We start from the raw sequence: 18253 nt of genomic DNA on the forward strand, positions 1-18253 counted from the left end.
CACACTGACACTGGGTCACACATAGACACTGGGGCACAGTGACACTGGACCACACACTGACACTGCGTCACCCTGACACTGGGTCACACTGACACTGGGTCACACACTGTCACTGGGTCCACACTACCACTGGGTCACACACTGACACTGGGTCACACTGACACTGGGTCACACTGACACTGGGTCAAACACTGTCACTGGGTCCACAGTAACACTGGGTCACACACTGACACTGGGTCACACACTGACACTGGCCATACACTGACACTGAGTCACACTGACACTGGGTCACACTGACACTAGGTCACACTGACATTGGGTCACACTGACACTGGGACGTACACTGACACTGGATCACACACTGACACTGGGTCACACACAGACACTGGGGCACAGTGACACGGGGTCACACTGACACTGGGTCACACTGACACTGGATCACACACTGACTCTGGATCCACACTAACACTGGGTCACACACTGACACTGGGTCCACACTAACACTGGGTCACACACTGACACTGGGTCACACACTGACACTGGGTCACACACTGACACTGAGTCACAATGACACTGGGTCCACGCACTGACACTGGCTCACACACTGACACTGAGTCGCACTGACACTGGGCCCACACACTGACTCTGGGCCACACACTGACACTGGATCACACACATTGACACTGGATCTTACTCAAACACTGGGTCACAGTGATACTGGAACACACACTGACACTGGGCCCATGCACTGACACTGGGTCACACCGACACTGGGGCACACACTGACACGGGTTCACACACTGACACTGGGTCACACACAAACACTGGGTCCACACTAACACTGGGTCACACACTGACACTGGGTCACACACCGACACTGGCCATACACTGACACTGAGTCACACTGACACTGGGTCACAATGACACTGGGACGCACACTGACATTGGAACACACACTGACACTGGGCCCACGCACTGACACTGGGTCACACACTGTCACTGGGTCCACACACAATGACACTGGGTCACACATTGACACTGGGTCTTACACTGACTCTGGGCCACACACTGATACTGGGTCACACACACTGACACTGGATATTACACTGACATTGGGTCACAGTGACACTGGAACAACCACTGACACTTGGCCCACACACTGACACTGGGTCACACACTGACGCTGGGACACACACTGACACTGGGTCACACACTGACACTGGGGCACACACTGACACTGGGTCACACACTGACACTGGGTCACACACTGTCACTGGGTCCACACACAATGACACTGGGTCACACATTGACACTGGGTCTTACACTGACTCTGGGCCACACACTGATACTGGGTCACACACACTGACACTGGATCTTACACTGACATTGGGTCACAGTGACACTGGAACAACCACTGACACTTGGCCCACACACTGACACTGGGTCACACACTGACTCTGGGGCACACACTGACACTGGATCACACACTGACACTGGGTCACAGTTACACTGGATCACACACTGATACTGGGCCCACGCACTGACACTGGGTCACACACAGACCCTCGGGCACAGTGACACTGGACCACACACTGACACTGGCTCACACACTGACACTGGGTCACACTGACACTGGGTCACACACTGACTCTGGGCCACACACTGTCACTGGGTCCACACACTGATACTGGGTCACACTGACACTGGGGCACACACTGACACGGGGTCACACACTGACACTGGGTCACACTGACACTGGACCACACACTGACACTGGGTCACACTGACACTGGGTCACACACTGACACTGGCCATACACTGACACTGAGTCGCACTACCACTGGGTCCAAGCACTGACACTGGATCACACACTGACACTGGGTCACACACTGAAACTTGCACCAATACAGGCACTGTCCAGCCCTGCGACATTCCAAAGCCTTTCACTGTCAATGAAGCAGTTTTGACGTGTCACCTGTGCATTTTTTGACCCAATAATATCAGCTGCCTGCCAGTACTGAGGGAATGCCGCACTGTCGGAGGGGCAGTACTGAAGGAGCGCTGCACTGTCGTAGGGGCATTACTGAGGGAGCGCCGCACTGTCGGAGGGGCAGTACTGAGGGAGCGCCGCACTGTCGGAGGGGCAGCCCTGAGGGAGCGCCGCACTGTCGGAGGGGCAGTACTGAGAGAGCGCCGCACTGTCGGAGGGGCAGCCCTGAGGGAGCTGTTTAACCTGCCCCCTCAGGTTAGGGGATGAGAAGGACGTAAACATTGCGATGGCCGCTGGAAGACTAGCCGGGGAGCTCTCCCTTGGGGCCAATAGTCATCCCTGAACCAACTTTACTAAAAATGGAGACTTGAGCCCACAATCCCCGCCCACAGCCTAGTGACCTGTGTCCTCCTGGCTGCCGGCACTGGGGAGGGGGCTGAATGGTCTGGTATGCCCCTGAGTCTGGGTCCGCAGACACTCAGCGAGGTATCCTGAGCTGTGGGCCCTGGTGCGGGGCCACACCGGCTCTGAGCCCCTGCTGGGGCTGGCAAGTATTTTTACACAGCAACGAAAGCATCGAAGAAGCAATTAAACAAGATAGCGATACCGAGTAACGGGGTTGGAAGCCGCCATTGGTGAGTATCAAGGGAACGATTGCTAAACGTGTTGTTTAATTTAGATTTTGTTCTGTGTTTATGGGTTTGTGTTTCAGTAACAGAGACTCCCGCCGTGGTGTCAGTGTTGGATTCGCTCTCCACGTGATTGGGCAAAATTCTCCGAGACCGAAGCCACGCTCACATCACGCGGCCAGCAGAAAATGGCGGCTGGGGGAGGCCTGCTATCCTGTCATGGCCCGATTCACTGGGGGCAGGGGGAAATCCAGGCAGGCTGGAGCAGGAGCCCCCCAGGAGCAAGAGGCATCTAGAGGGTGGGGAACAGCGGGTAGTTTAGCGAGGGGCAACGGCTGAGCAGTGACTGAAGCGGGAACAGAAAGGGGGAAAGGTCGCGGGTGGGGTCACGGGTTTGGGGGGGAGGGGGGGGCACGGGAGGGGGCGGCGCGTGCGTGGCGGGGAGGGGACGAGGGGCTCATGGCGAGGGACGGGACGGGGGGCTCGGGGCGGGGGGGCTCGGGGAGTAGGAGGCTCGGGGTGGGGGGGGGCTCGGGGAGGGGGGGCTCGGGGATGGGGGGCTCGGGGCGGGGGGGGCTCGGGGAGGGGGGCTCAGGGAGGGGGGTCCTGGGGAGGAGGGGTTCAGGGATGGGGGTCCCGGGGAGGGGGGGCTCAGGGAGGAGGGGCTCGTAGAGGGGTGTCTTGGGGAGGAGGGGCTCAGGGAGGGGGGTCCCGGGGAGGGGGGGCTCAGGGAGGAGGGGCTCGGGGCGGGGGGGCTCGGGGAGTAGGAGGCTCGGGGTGGGGGGGGCTCGGGGAGGGGGGGCTCGGGGATGGGGGGCTCGGGGCGGGGGGGCTCGGGGAGGGGGGGCTCAGGGAGGGGGGTCCCAGGGAGGAGGGGTTCAGGGATGGGGGTCCCGGGGAGGGGGGGCTCAGGGAGGAGGGGCTCGTAGAGGGGTGTCTTGGGGAGGAGGGGCTCAGGGAGGGGGGTCCCGGGGAGGGGGGGCTCAGGGAGGAGGGGGCTCGGGGAGGGGGGGCTCGGGGAGGGGAGGCTCGGGGAGCGGGGTCCCGGGGAGGAGGGGTTCATGGATGGGGGTCCCGGGGAGGGGGGGCTCAGGGAGGAGGGGCTCGTAGAGGGGTGTCTTGGGGAGGAGGGGCTCAGGAAGGGGGGTCCCGGGGAGGGGGGTCTCGGGGAGGGGGGTCTCGGGGAGGGGGGGCTCGGGGAGGGGAGGCTCGGGGAGGGGGGGGCTCGGGGAGGGGGGTCTCGGGGAGGGTGGTCTCGGGGACAGGGGGTCTCGGGGAGGAGGGTCTCGGGGAGGAGGGGCTCGGGGAGGGGGGGCTCGGGGAGGAGGGGCTCGGGGAGGGGACCACACGAGGTGCAGCATTACGTTACGGGGATGTGTGTGAGACTTACTGTTCCTGGGACGAGACGGCCAACACTCCGTACGACTGGGCCCGTAATATGGGGATCGGCTGTTTGTCGGCTGCAAAGTAGCAGAAACGGTGAAGAGAATCCTGAGACCGACAGAACCGCGGTGAGGAGATCCCCCTCCCCCTGGTGCCGGCTCATCGACGAGCTCCGAGCCACACGCAAATCACGCCCTCCCATTGGTTGATCAGTCCCACATTGGGACACGGTTGCCTGGAAGTCGCCGGAAGGTTCTGCGGCGCTACATAAAGTCTCGCGGGCACTGACTGCGGCAACGGTAGTGACCGGTTGTGAACAGCAAGATCCCACAAGCGGCACCGAGACGATTGCCAGGGCGGCCGTTCGGTTGTTTGAAGGACACCACGGGAACTTTACATCCACCTCCACAAAGGCCCAATCTCAACACCACATGCCTCCCCGGACTGAGCGACACAGTTACATTGCAGACACCCAGCAGCTTCAGAGAGCAGCTTAAACCGCCACGCGATTCCAAACTTTCACCTTGGACAACACTTGGTGTCCCAAATAATATTCAACATTTTGTCATTAGTACCCACACTGTCCCATCCAACACTCCCAGGGCAGGTATCACATTATAACAGTGACCACACTCCAAAATTGGTTCATTGGCTGTGAGACTCCCTGGGATGTCCTGCGGCGGTGGTAGAAATGCGTGTGGAGAGACTTACCTCTGCATGCACACTTCTTGATCTTGCGGGGATCGAAGATGTCATGGTGACATTCGGTGCAGTAGATGTTGGCCCTGTGGGTGGGAAACACGGCCACACGTGTGAAGACCAGTTAAAGATTTTTTCCGATGAAGTCCGGCCCACAATCCCCCTCATCGCGAGCCAGTGGTGACGGGGAAATGGCGAGGGACTCGTCAGAACTTTGCTGGCTGCCATTTTACTGGCTGGAGTTAGCCTGACTGAGGCTCATTAGGTCATAGGGTCACACCGCCTCTGGGTCACAGGGTCACACCGCCTCTGGGTCACAGGATCACACCACCTCTGGGTCACAGGGTCACACCGCCTCTGGGTCACAGGGTCACACCACCTCTGGGTCACAGGGTCACACCGCCTCTGGGTCACAGGGTCACACCACCTCTGGGTCACAGGGTCACACCACCTCTGGGTCACAGGGTCACACCGCCTCTGGGTCACAAGGTTGTGGCTTCAAGCCAGGGACTTTATCACAAAATCCAGACTGACACTCCAGTGTAGTACTGAAGGAGTGCCGCACTGTCAGAGGAGCAGTACTGAGGGAGCATCGCACTGTCAGAGGGGCAGTACTGAGGGAGCGCTGCACTGTCGGAGGGGCAGTACTGAGGGAGCACCGCACTGTCGGAGGGGCAGTACTGAGGGAGTGCCGCACTGTCGGAGGGGCAGTACTGAGGGAGCGCCGCACTGTCGGAGGGGCAGTACTGAGGGAGCACCACACTGTTGGGGGGACAGTACTGAGGGAGCACCACACTGTTGGAGGGGCAGTACTGAGGGAGCACCACACTGTCGGAGGGGCAGTACTGAGGGAGCACCACACTGTTGGAGGGGCAGTACTGAGGGAGCACCACACTGTTGGGGGGACAGTACTGAGGGTGCACCGCACTGTCGGAGGGACAGTACTGAGGGAGCACCACACTGTCGGAGGGGCAGTGCTGAGGGAGCGCCGCACTGTCGGAGGGGCAGTGCTGAGGGAGCGCCGCACTGTCGATATCAACATAGCCCCAAAGCGAAGGGGACAGCAGAAGCAGTGCTGCAAAAAGTTAATACCAGGGCACTTAAAGACCCAGCTAAGAGAGTCCTACACAGCCAGCGCCTCACAGCTAACCTGGCGACCTTGATGACCCTGAGATGCTGAATGCCTACAGCGCTTGGTCTGTCCTCCAGGCTACTATAACCAGGGCCGGTGAAGAGACGCCCGGTCACTCAACCAGGAAACACCAGGACTGGTTTGATGAGAATGATTAGGAGATCCAAGAATTAATAGACTGCAAGCGCAGGGCATTCCCGAGCCTTATGCAACAACCCAACTCGGGAGCAGCAAAGCAACATTACAGGCAGCTCAAAGCTAAGGTCCAACAAAAACCCGAGACCTAAAGAACAGGTGGTGGATGGAGAAAGCACAGGCGATACAGCAGCTGGCCGACAGCCATGATGTGCGAGGATTCTTCATTGCAGTCAAGGCCACCTACGGTCCAAGGCCCCACCCCGCTGCTGGCCAAGAATGGGGAAACACTCATCAAGGACACCGAGGCAGTCAGGGCCTGCTGGAAGGAGCACTTTGAAGATCTCCTCAATCGAGACTCCATCCCGCAGCATGCTACCCGCCACCACCTCAGTGAGACCCCAACACTGCACGAGGTAGAAAAGGCCATAAGACAGCTAAAAAACAACAAGGCTACGGGAGCAGATGGAATCCCTGAGGCACTGAAGTAATGCGGAGAGGCACTGCTGGCGCGAATACACAACCTCATCTCTCATCTGGAGGGCTGAGAGCATGCCAGGGGATCTCAGAGAAGCAGTGATTGTGACCATTTTTTAAAAAGGGGACAAGTCCGACTGCGGCAACTACAGGGGAATCTCCCTGCTATCAGCCACTGGGAAAGTTGTCACTCGAGTTCTCCTCCATCGTCTTCTCCCTGTGGCCGAGGAGCTCCTCCCGGAGTCACAGTGTGTATTACGTCCCCTAAGGGGCACAACAGACATGATCTTTGCAGCGCGCCAGTTGCAGGAAAAATGCAGGGAGCAGCGCCAGCCCTTATACATGGCCTTTTTCGATCTTACAAAGGCCTTTGACACTGTCAACTGTGAGGGTCTATGGAGCGTCCTCCTCCGTTTCAGATGCCCCCAAAAGTTTGTCACCATCCTCCGCCTGCTCCACGATGACATGCAGGCCATGATCCTTATCAACGGATCCATCACAGACCCAATCCACATCCGGACCGGGGCCAAACAGGGCTGTGTCTTCACCCCGAATGCTCTTCTCAATCTTCCTCGCTGCCATGGAAACATCGAAACATAGAAAATAGGTGCAGGAGCAGGCCATTCGGCTCTTCGAGCCTGCACCACCATTCAATAAGATCATGGCTGATCATTCCCTTCATACCCCTTGATCCCCTTAGCCATAAGGGCCATATCTAACTCACAGTCAACAAGCTCCCCGCTGGAGTGGAACTAAACTACAGAACCAGGGGGAACCTATTCACCCTTCGCCAGGTCCAAGACCACCCCTGTTGTGTATGTATGCCTGTTCACTGTGTGATGCCTGTAACACCGTTATGCCACACTGAATGTACCCTTACACTGTACACACCTTGCCTGTACACCAGAGGGTGCTGCTGCTGGAGACCTAAGTGTTACCTGCACACTGCAGGTAACCCAGTACATCAAGGAGCTCACAGCTTGTTGTCAGCACGCAGGAGCTGCAAATAAAGGACTACAGGCCTACACAGTTTAAGAATCATAGCCTGCCTCGTGGAGTCATTATTAAAGGTGCCTACATACACTACAACCACAACCTCTGTCATCGAGCTACAGTACGTGGACGACGCCTGCGTCTGTGCACATACAGAGGCTGAACTTCAGGACATAGTCGAAGTATTTACTGAGGCATATGAAAGGATGGGCCTTACGCTAAACATCTGTACGACAAATATCCTCCACCAGCCTGACCCCGCCACACAGCACTGCCCCCCAGTCATTAAGATCCACGGCGCGGCCCTGGACAACGTGGACCATTTCCCATACCGCGGGAACCTCCTATCACCAAGAGCAGACATTGACGACGAGATCCAACACCACCTCCAGTGCGCCAGTGCAGCCTTCGACCACCTGAGGAAAAGAGTGTTTAAAAACCAGGTCCTCAAAACTGGCACCAAGCTCATGGTCGACAGGGCTGTAGTAATACCCGCCCTCCTGTATGGCTCAGAGACATGGACCATGTACAGTAGATACCTCAAGTCGCTGGAGAAATATGACCAACGATGTCTCCACAAGATCCTGCAAATCCCCTGAGAGGACAGACACACCAACGTTAGTGTCCTCGACCAGGCCAACATCCCCAGCATTGAAGCACTGACCACACTCGACCAGCTCCGCTGGGCAGGCCACATCGTCCGCTTTCCAGACACGAGACTCCCAAAGCAAGCGCTCTACTCGGAACGCCTTCATGGCAAGCGAGCCCCAGGTGGGCAGAGGAAACGTTACAAGGACACCCTCAAAGCCTCCCTGATAAAGTGCAACATCCCCACCGACACCTGGGAGTCCCTGGCCAAAGACCGCCCTAAGTGGAGGAAGTGCATCCGGGAGGGCGCTGAGCACCTCGAGTCTCATCGCCGAGAGCATGCAGAACCAATCGCAGGCAGCGGAAGGAGCGTGCGGCAAACCAGTCCCACCCTCCCCTTTCCTCAACCACTGTCTGTCCCACCTGTGACAGGGACTGTGGCTCTCGTAGTGGACTGTTCAGTCACCTGAGAACTCACTTTTAAAGTGGAAGCAAGTCTTACTCGATTCTGAGGGACTGCCTATGATAATGACTGAGGGAGCACTATACTGTTGGAGGGGCAGTACTGAGGGAGTGCTGCACCGGTTGTATTACACGGTTACAATAGTTTAATATTGCGATATACCTGGGCTGGGGACAGACAGATACATGGGGAATGTGAAATGTAATAAAGGGAATGAATTTCACAACAGTCTCTACCTAACGTGGGAGAAGTCTTGCACCTGACATTCACTTCCTGTAGCATCACATACACTTCCTGTCACACTTCAGCCGTCACACTATAGGTGTGATGTTCTGAACCCTCGCATCGGCCTGTCCCCCTGCCTCCCCTTGGCCTGTCCCCTGCCTCAGCCTGTCCCCCTGCCTCCCTTCGGCCTGTCCTTTGCCTCGGCCTGTCCCCCTGCCTCCCCTCGGCCTGTCCCCTGCCTCAGCCTGTCCCCCTGCCTCCCTTCGGCCTGTCCTTTGCCTCGGCCTGTCCCCCTGCCTCCCCTTGGCCTGTCCTCTGCCTCAGTCTGTCCCCCTGCCTCCCTTCGGCCTGTCCCCTGCCTCAGTCTGTCCCCCTGCCTCCCCTCGGCCTGTCCCCTGCCTCAGTCTGTCCCCCTGCCTCCCCTCGGCCTGTCCCCTGCCTCAGTCTGTCCCCCTGCCTCCCCTCGGCCTGTCCCCTGCCTCAGTCTGTCCCCCTGCCTCCCCTCGGCCTGTCCCCTGCCTCGGCCTGTCCCCCTGCCTCGCCTCGACCTGTCCCCCTCGCCTCGACCTGTCCCCTGCCTCGGCCTGTCCCCCTGCCTCGCCTCGACCTGTCCCCCTCGCCTCGGCCTGTCCCCTGCCTCAGTCTGTCCCCCTGCCTCCCCTCGACCTGTCCCCCTCGCCTCGACCTGCCCCCCCTCGCCTCAGCCTGTCTGCCTCGCCTCAGCCTGCCCCTTACCTCAGCCTGCCCCCCTCGCCTCGACCGGCCCCCCTCGCCTCGACCGGCCCCCCTCGCCTCGACCTGCCCCCCTCGCCTCGGTCTGTCCCCCTGCCGTGCCCAGGGAGGGCCGCCGCGGTGTATAAAGTACTTCTGCACAAGGCCACGTTTCCTGGCGATGAAGAATCCGAGCGTGTGTTCCTGGATCAGGATGCTGCTGTTTGGGTTGATCAATATACTGTGGGAGAGAGAGAAGGGGAACGAGAGTCACACACACAGCCACTCACTGAGGCACTTTATACCGGCGAGTATTGGTATCAGCTCCTTTGATCCAGTCACGATCCTCGAGGAGCTGGAACCATCAGTGTAACCCTTCAGCAATGCGCTTTGACAATCTCCGAGCCCAGCTTGAGGGAGCAGCCAACCCAAACTATTCGCACTCCGTAAGCTCGACACCATTCAGGGCAAAGCAGCCACTCGATGGGCTCCCCATCCACCATCTTCAACACTCACTCCCTCCACCACCCGCGCACCGTGGCTGCAGTGTGTACCATCTACAGGATTCATAGACAGTCCCTCGGAATAGAAACATAGAAAGATAGAAAATCGGTGCAGGAGTAGGCCATTTGGCCCTTCGAGCCTGCACCACCATTCAATAAGATCATGGCTGATCATTCCCTCAGTACCCCTTTCCTGCTTTCTCTCCATACCCATTGATCCCTTTAGCCGTAAGGGCCATATCTAACTCCCCCCTGAATATATCCAATGAACTTGCATCAACAACTCTCTGCGGCAGGGAATTCCACAGGTTAACAACTCTCTGAGTGAAGAAGTTTTTCCTCATCTCGGTCCTAAATGGCCTACCCCTTATCCTTAGACGATGTCCCCTGGTTCTGGACTTCCTCAACATCGGGAACATTCTTTCTGCATCTAACCTGTCCAGTCCCGTCAGAATCTTATACGTTTCTATGAGATCCCCTCTCATCCTTCTAAACTCCAGTGAATACAGGCCCAGTTGATCCCGTCTCTCCTCATATGTCAGTCCTGCCATCCCGGGAATCAGTCTGGTGAACCTTCGCTGCACTCCCTCAATAGCAAGAACGTCCTTCCTCAGATTAGGAGACCAAAACTGAACACAATATTCCAGGTGAGGCCTCACCAAGGCCCTGTACAACTGCAGTAAGACCTCCCTGCTCCTATACTCAAATCCCCTAGCGATGAAGGCCAACATACCATTTGCCTTCTTCACCACCTGCTGTACCTGCATGTCAACTTTCAATGACTGATGAACCATGACACCCAGGTCTCGTTGCACCTCCCCTTTTCCCAATCTGCTGCCATTCAGATAATATTCTGCCTTCGTGTTCTTGCCCCCAAAATGGATAACCTCACATTTATCCACATTATACTGCATTAGCCATGTATTTGCCCATTCGCCTAACCTGTCCAAGTCACCCTGCAGCCTCTTAGCGTCCCCCTCACAGCTCACACTGCCACACAGTTTAGTATCATCTGCAAACTTGGAGATATTACACTCAATTCCATCATCTAAATCATTAATGTATATTGAAAAGAGCTGGGGTCCCAGCACTGAGCCCTGCGGCACCCCACTAGTCACTGCCTGCCATTCTGAAAAGGACCCGTTTATCCCGACTCTCTGCTTCCTGTCTGCCAACCAGTTCTCTATCCACATCAATACATTACCCCGAATAACATGTGCTTTGATTTTGCACACCAATCTCTTGTGTGGGACCTTGTCAAAAGCCTTTTGAAAGTCGAAATACACCACATCCACTGGTTCTCCCTTGTCCACTCTACTAGTTACATCCTCAAAAAATTCCAGAAGATTTGTCAAGCATGATTTCTGTCATGTATTCAACCAGCAATGTAACCCATGTATAATCTGACCGAAGTTGTACACTGTGAGAACAATGACCACTAGTTGGTGAACTTATGGGAGACACTCCTAACCTGGATCTTCAGGTATAAAAGGGGAAGCTCCACCCACCCTCATCACTTGAGGGCTAAGGAATAAAGGACAGGTCACAGACTGACCTTCTCTCAAGCATGGGCCTTGTGTGCATTTATACTGTATAGTAAGGACGTATCAATGGCGACGGGAAACTGGGATTTAAACCACGCGAGCATGGCCACTAGCAGAACAGATGAGAGGTACTGTGTTAAGGAATGGTTGGGACAGAGATTCAACATTGTTAAAGCAGCACACAGTTCTCCAGGCAGACAAGGGCAATCGGACATGCCCCAACATGTAGTCGAACCCAGAGGGGGAGTTCGATAGAGACAATGGCAAGCTGAACGGTGATTCACGCCATTGCAAGGGACAATGCAGCCAGTAATGGGGCCATCAACACCTGTTAATGGCGCACTCAAGGACAATAACAGGGGCAGTCAGGGACAATCGACTGGCAAGGGACCTTGTTTCCAATAACAGCTCATGTTGGAGGCGTGGAGGCACACACTCAGCCGGAGTTTGCAGAGATGAGCAAAATACCTGCAGAAATTGCAGAAATGAACGCTGGGGGAAATCGCTGGAAGCTGAAGTTCAGCGAGTTCATGTGGAGCACGTATACAGTTCATACACCAGGACGCCACCGATAATGATGAAAGTGCTCCCCAATGGCATCCCAGTATCAATGGAGCTAGGCACGGGGGCCAGCCAGTCCCTGATGGGTATCAAACAGTTGTGGGTGTCCAAGGCCAGGAGGCCAAAATTATCGGCGATTGACGCACAGCTACGGACTTACACAAAGGAGATCATTCCGGTGCTGGGTAGTGCCACGGTAGTCGTGACCCACAAAGATTCGGAGAACAGGTTGCCACTCTGGATTGTCCCAGGGGATGGTCCCGCACTACTGGGGAGGAGTTGGCTTGCTGTCATGAACTGGAAATGGGGCGATGTCAATGCAATTTCCTCTGTGGAGCGAGTATCATGCTCACAGATCCTGGACAAATTTGACTCATTATTTCAACCCGGCATTGGCACTTTCATGGGAACCAAGGTAGTGATTCACATAAACCCGGACGCCAGGCCAGTACACCACAAGGCCAGAGCGGTGCCGTACGTGATGCGGGAAAAGATAGAATGTGAATTGGACCGCCTATCTGAGGGAAGGCATCATCTCGCCAGCCGAATTCAGTGACTGGGTGAGCCCGATTGTGCCAGTGCTCAAGGCGGATGGGTCAGTCAGGATATGTGGCGATTACAAGGCCACCATCAATCGGGTGTCACTCCAAGACCAATACCCGTTACCGAGAGCAGAGGACCTCTTTGCGACACTATCCGGTGGCAAACTTTTTTCAAAATTGGACCTGACCTCAGCTTACATGACCCAGGAGCTGGCGAGTGAGTCGAAGAAGCTGACCACCATCACGACACACAAGGGGTTGTTTGAGTACAACAGATGTCTGTTTGGGATTCGTTCGGCCGCCGCGATCTTCCAACTAAATATGGAAAGCCTCCTCAAGTCGATTCCAAGGACAGTGGTTTTTCAGGACGACATCCTCATCACGGGTTACGATACTGAAGAACACCTCCACAACCTGGAGGAGGTGCTACGCAGACTGGACCGGGTAGGGCTGCGACTGAAAAAGGCGAAGTGCGTCTTCCTAGCTCCAGAGATAGAATTCCTGGGGATGAGGGTAGCAGCAGATGGGATCAGACCCACTGCGTCCAAAACGGAAGCGATCCAGAGAGTACTCAGACCCTGTAACATGACGGAGCTGCATTCATTCCTGGGGCTCCTGAACTATTTTGGTAACTTTCTTCCCAAATTGAGCATGTTGTTAGAGCCGCTACATGTGCTCCTACGCAAAGGTCGCGAATGGGTCTGGGGGGACAGCCAGGAAAGGGCTTTTAATAGAGCACGCAATTTGTTATGTTCCAACAATCTGTTAACGCAATATGACCCATGTAAGAAACTTGTGTTAACATGTGATGCGTCGTCCTATGGTGTCGGGTGTGTGTTGCAGCATGTCAATGCCAAGGGTCAGATTATACATGAGTTACAATGCTGGTTGAATACATGACAATTTCTCTTTCATAAATCCATGCTGACTTGGACCAATCCTGTCACTACTTTCCAAATACGCTGCTATTTCTTTTTTAATAATTGATTCCAACATTTTCCCCACTACTGATGTCAGGCTAACTGGAATCGTGGAAGACTTGCTTCCACTCTTGACATGAGTCCTTAGGTGACTAAACAGTCCAATACAAGAGCCACAGTCCCCGTCACAGGTGGGACAGAGAGTGGTTGAGGGAAGGGGTGGGTGGGACTGGTTTGCCGCACGCTCCTTCCGCTGCTTGCGCTTGGTTTCTGTATGCTCTCGGCGACGATACTCGAGGTGCTCAGCGCCCTCCCGGATGCACTTCCTCCACTGAGGGCGGTCTTTGGCCAGGGACTCCCAGATGTCAGTGGGGATGTTGCACTTTATCAGGGAGACTTTGAGGGTGTCCCTGTGACGGTTCCTCTGCCCATCTTTGGCTCGTTTGCCGTAAAGGAATTCCGTAGAGCGCTTGCTTTGGGAGTCTCGTGTCTGGCATCGAACAATGTGGCCTGCCCAGCGGAGCTGATCGTGTGTGGTCAGTGCTTCGATGCTGGGGATGTTGGCCTGGTCGAGGACGCTAACGTTGCTTCTTCGGCAGCACCTCCCAAACCCGCGACCTCTACCACCTAGAAGGACAAGGGCAGCAGGTGCATGGAAACACCACCACCTCCACGTTCCCCTCCCAGTCACACACCATCCTGACTGGGAAATATATCGACCGTTCCTTCATCGTCGCTGGGTCACAATCCTGGAACTCCCTCCCTAACAGCACTGTGGGAGCACCTTCACCACACGGACTGCAGCGGTTCAAGAAGGCGGCTCACCACCACCTTCTCAAGGGGCAATTAGGGATGGCCAATAAATGTCGGCCTGGCCAGCGATACCCACATCCCGAGAGTGAATGAAAGAAATGCAGAGAGGGAGAGAGTTACCTGATGTTGTCGGTGTTGTTTCGGTATTGAATGGCGATGAGCAGGAGTTTGAGTTTCACGTAGCACAATCTGGGGAGAGTGGGATAGTGAGAACGAGAGAGAATCACAGGCTGGTTTACTGCAATTGTTCTACATCCTTCAACACAACCTTTCACCACAGACTCATTGTCTCAGCAAGTTGCAGCAGGTCAGGTGATGTTGGCTGCTCCCACAGTCGCAGCACGGGAGGAGGCCATTCGGCCCATCGAGCCCGTGCCGACTCTGTGACAGAGCGATCCAATCAGTCCCACTCCCCGCCCTTTCCCCACGGCCCCGCAAAGGTTTCCTTTTCAAATATTTATCCAAATCTCTTTCAAAAATAAGGTGTTCAGGAAATTGTGATAAATATAAATGGGAAAAAGGAAATTAATGTTTAAAAATGAACACATATTATGTCCTCTCGCCTCCCCCATCGCACTCCCCTCACCCTCCCTGGGTGCTAAGGTGCGCCTCAGTGCCTTTTGGGATGAGCGAGGATGGGGCTGAATGGCCTCCTCCTATTCCTGTGTAACAGGCTCGAGGGGCTGAATGGCCTCCTCCTATTCCTGTGTAACAGGCTCGAAGGGCTGAATGGCCTCCTCCTGTTCCTGTGTAACAGGCTCAAGGGGCTGAATGGCCTCCTCCTGTTCCTGTGTAACAGGCTCGAAGGGCTGAATGGCCTCCTCCTGTTCCTGTGTAACAGGCTCGAGGAGTTAAATGGCCTCCTCCTGTTCCTGTGGAACAGGCTCGAGGGACTGAATGGCCTCCTCCTGTTCCTGTGTAACAGGCTCGAGGAGTTAAATGGCCTCCTCCTGTTCCTGTGTAACAGGCTCGAGGAGTTAAATGGCCTCCTCCTGTTCCTGTGGAACAGGCTCGAGGGACTGAATGGCCTCCTCCTGTTCCTGTGGAACAGGCTCGAGGAGTTAAATGGCCTCCTCCTGTTCCTGTGGAACAGGCTCGAGGGACTGAATGGCCTCCTCCTGTTCCTGTGGAACAGGCTCGAGGGGCTGAATGGACCTCCTCCTGATTCCATGAATAGTGGATGGGGGCTGCAGTACTGCTCGGTGCCATGTGATGGCGGTGCAAGATCAAAAATCTATCAGCAAGCCGACATCGCCACCGCCAGGCTGCCCGATGTATTGCAGGTGTGCAGCAATGCAAAGTGATGAAAAATTGACGATAATTATGGGGCAGTTTATGCAGCAAGCCGAGTCCCTGCAGTTTAGGGTGACCTTGTTCCTGGAACCTAAAACTCCAGCACACCCACCGTGCCATCGATAGTTTTACAGCAACAAACTGGAGACTTTTAAACTGAGGACTAGATAAATTTGCTGAGGTTTCTGTGAGTTTGTCGGTCTGTCGAGGCACTGATTGCTCAGACATGTCAGCCAGACTCCCACTCTGCATCCTATTGGCTGACCCCAAACTCCCTCCCCATAACCCGCTCCGGCAATGGGGGCGAGAGTCGGGTAACGACAGGCTTGCATTAATATCGTGCCTTTCACAGCCTCAGGACGTCACAAAGCGCTCCAGGGCCGAGAAAGCACTTTTGGAGTGCAGTCACTGTTGAATTCTGGGAGGCTTGGCACCCAATTTATGCACAGCAAGCTCCCATACACAGAAATGTGTGAATGACCAGAGAATCTGTTTCAGTGATGTTGATTTAGGGATAAATATTGGCCTCAGGAGACCGGGGAGAACTCCCCCGCTCTTCATCTAATAGCGTCATGTCAGCTTTTACATCCACCTGAGAGAGCAGGTAGGGCTTTAGTTTAACGTCTCAGCGGAAAGACAGTACCTCCAATAGTGCAGGGCTCCCTCAGTACTGCCCCTCCGACTATGCAGCACTCCCTCAGTACTGCCCCTCCGACTATGCGGCACTCCCTCAGTACTGCCCCTCCGACAGTGCGGCGCTCCCTCAGTACTGCCCCTCCGACATTGCAGCACGCCCTCAGTACTGCACCTCCGACAGTGCAGCGCTCCCTCAGTACTGCCCCTCCGACATTGCAGCACTCCCTCAGTACTGTCCCTCCGACAGTGCGGCTCTCTCTCAGTACTGCCCCTCCGACAGTGCGGCGCTCCCTCAGTACTGCCCCTCCGACAGAGCAGCGCTCCCTCAGTACTGCCCCTCCGACAGAGCGGTGCTCCCTCAGTACTGCCCTCCAACAGTGCGACGCTCCCTCAGTACTGCCCTCCAACAATGTGGCACACCCTCGGTACTGCCCCTCCGACAGTGTGGTGCTCCCTCAGTTGTGCCCCTCCAACAGTGCGGTGCTCCCTCAGTACTGCCCCTCCGACAGTGCGGTGCTCCCTCAGTACTGTCCCTCCGACAGTGCGGCTCTCCCTCAGTACTGCCCCTCCGACAGTGCGGCGCTCCCTCAGTACTGCCCCTCCGACAGAGCAGCGCTCCCTCAGTACTGCCCCTCCGACAGAGCGGTGCTCCCTCAGTACTGCCCTCCAACAGTGCGACGCTCCCTCAGTACTGCCCTCCAACAATGTGGCACACCCTCGGTACTGCCCCTCCGATAGTGCGGCGCTCCCTCAGTACTGCCCCTCCGACAGTGCGGCGCTCCCGCAGTACTGCCCCTCCGACAGTGCGGCGCTCCCTCAGTACTGCCCCTCCGACAGTGCGGCTCTCCCTCTGTACAGCCCTCCGACAGTGCAGCACTCCCTCAGTACTGCCCCTCCGACAGTGCGGCGCTCCCGCAGTACTGCCCCTCCGACAGAGCGGGGCTACCTCAGTACTACCCTCCGATAGTGCGGCACTCCCTCGGTACTGCCCCTCTAACAGTGCGATGCTCCCTCAGTTGTGCCCCTCCGACAGTGTGTCGCTCCCTCAGTACTGCCCCTCCGACAGTGCCGTGCTCCCTCAGTACTGCCCCTCCGACAGTGCGGCACTCCCTCAGTACTGCGCCTCCGACAGTGAGGCGCTCCCACAGTACTGCCCCTCTGACACTGCGGCGCTCCCTCAGTACGGCCCCTCCGACAATGCGGCGCTCCCTCAGTACTGCCCCTCTGACACTGCGGCGCTCCCTCAGTACGGCCCCTCCGACACTGCGGCGCTCCCTCAGTACTGCCCCTCCGACACTGCGGCGCTCCCTCAGTACTGCCCTCCGACAGTGCGGCGCTCCCTCAGTACTGCCCCTCCGACACTGCGGCGCTCCCTCAGTACTGCCCCTCTGATAGTGCTGCGCTCCCTCATTACTGCCCCTCCGAAAATGCAACGCTCCCTCACTACCGCCCCTCCGAAAGTACGGCGCACCCTCAGTACTGCCCCTCCGACAGTGCAGCGCTCCCTCAGTACTGGCCCTCCATCAGTGCGGCACTCCCTCAGTACTCTCCCTCCGACACTGCAGCGCTCCCTCAGTACTGCCCCTCCGACAGTGCAGCGCTCCCTCAGTTTCACCCTCCGACACTGCGGCGCTCCCTCAGTACTGCCCTCCGACAGTGCGGCGCTCCCTCAGTACTGCCCCTCCGACACTGCGGCGCTCCCTCAGTACTGCCCCTCTGATAGTGCTGCGCTCCCTCATTACTGCCCCTCCGACAATGCAACACTCCCTCACTACCGCCCCTCCGAAAGTACGGCGCACCCTCAGTACTGCCCCTCCGACAGTGCAGCGCTCCCTCAGTACTGGCCCTCCATCAGTGCGGCACTCCCTCAGTACTCTCCCTCCGACACTGCAGCGCTCCCTCAGCACTGCCTCTCCGACAGTGTGGCACTCCCTCAGAACTACCTCTCGAGCAGTCCGCTGCTCCCTCAGTACTGCCCCTACAACACTGTGTCGCTCGCTCAGTACTGCCCCACCG

The 18253-nt window shown here is 56.7% G+C and overlaps 1 protein-coding gene across 1 annotated transcript in view; it reads right to left on the bottom strand.

Moving 5' to 3' along the window:
- Window positions 1–2784: 2784 nt before the first annotated feature.
- Window positions 2785–18253, bottom strand: part of LOC139234659 (calcium-activated potassium channel subunit alpha-1-like) — a 215629-nt gene continuing 200160 nt past the window's right edge. The window contains 3 exon segments of the mRNA XM_070865340.1: window positions 2785–2911; window positions 4010–4079; window positions 4714–4787. Of these exon segments, the coding sequence (XP_070721441.1) occupies window positions 2785–2911; window positions 4010–4079; window positions 4714–4787 (271 nt within the window).

This window comes from Pristiophorus japonicus, chromosome 22 (genome assembly GCF_044704955.1).
Source record: "Pristiophorus japonicus isolate sPriJap1 chromosome 22, sPriJap1.hap1, whole genome shotgun sequence".
NCBI classification, from domain to species: Eukaryota; Metazoa; Chordata; class Chondrichthyes; family Pristiophoridae; genus Pristiophorus; species Pristiophorus japonicus.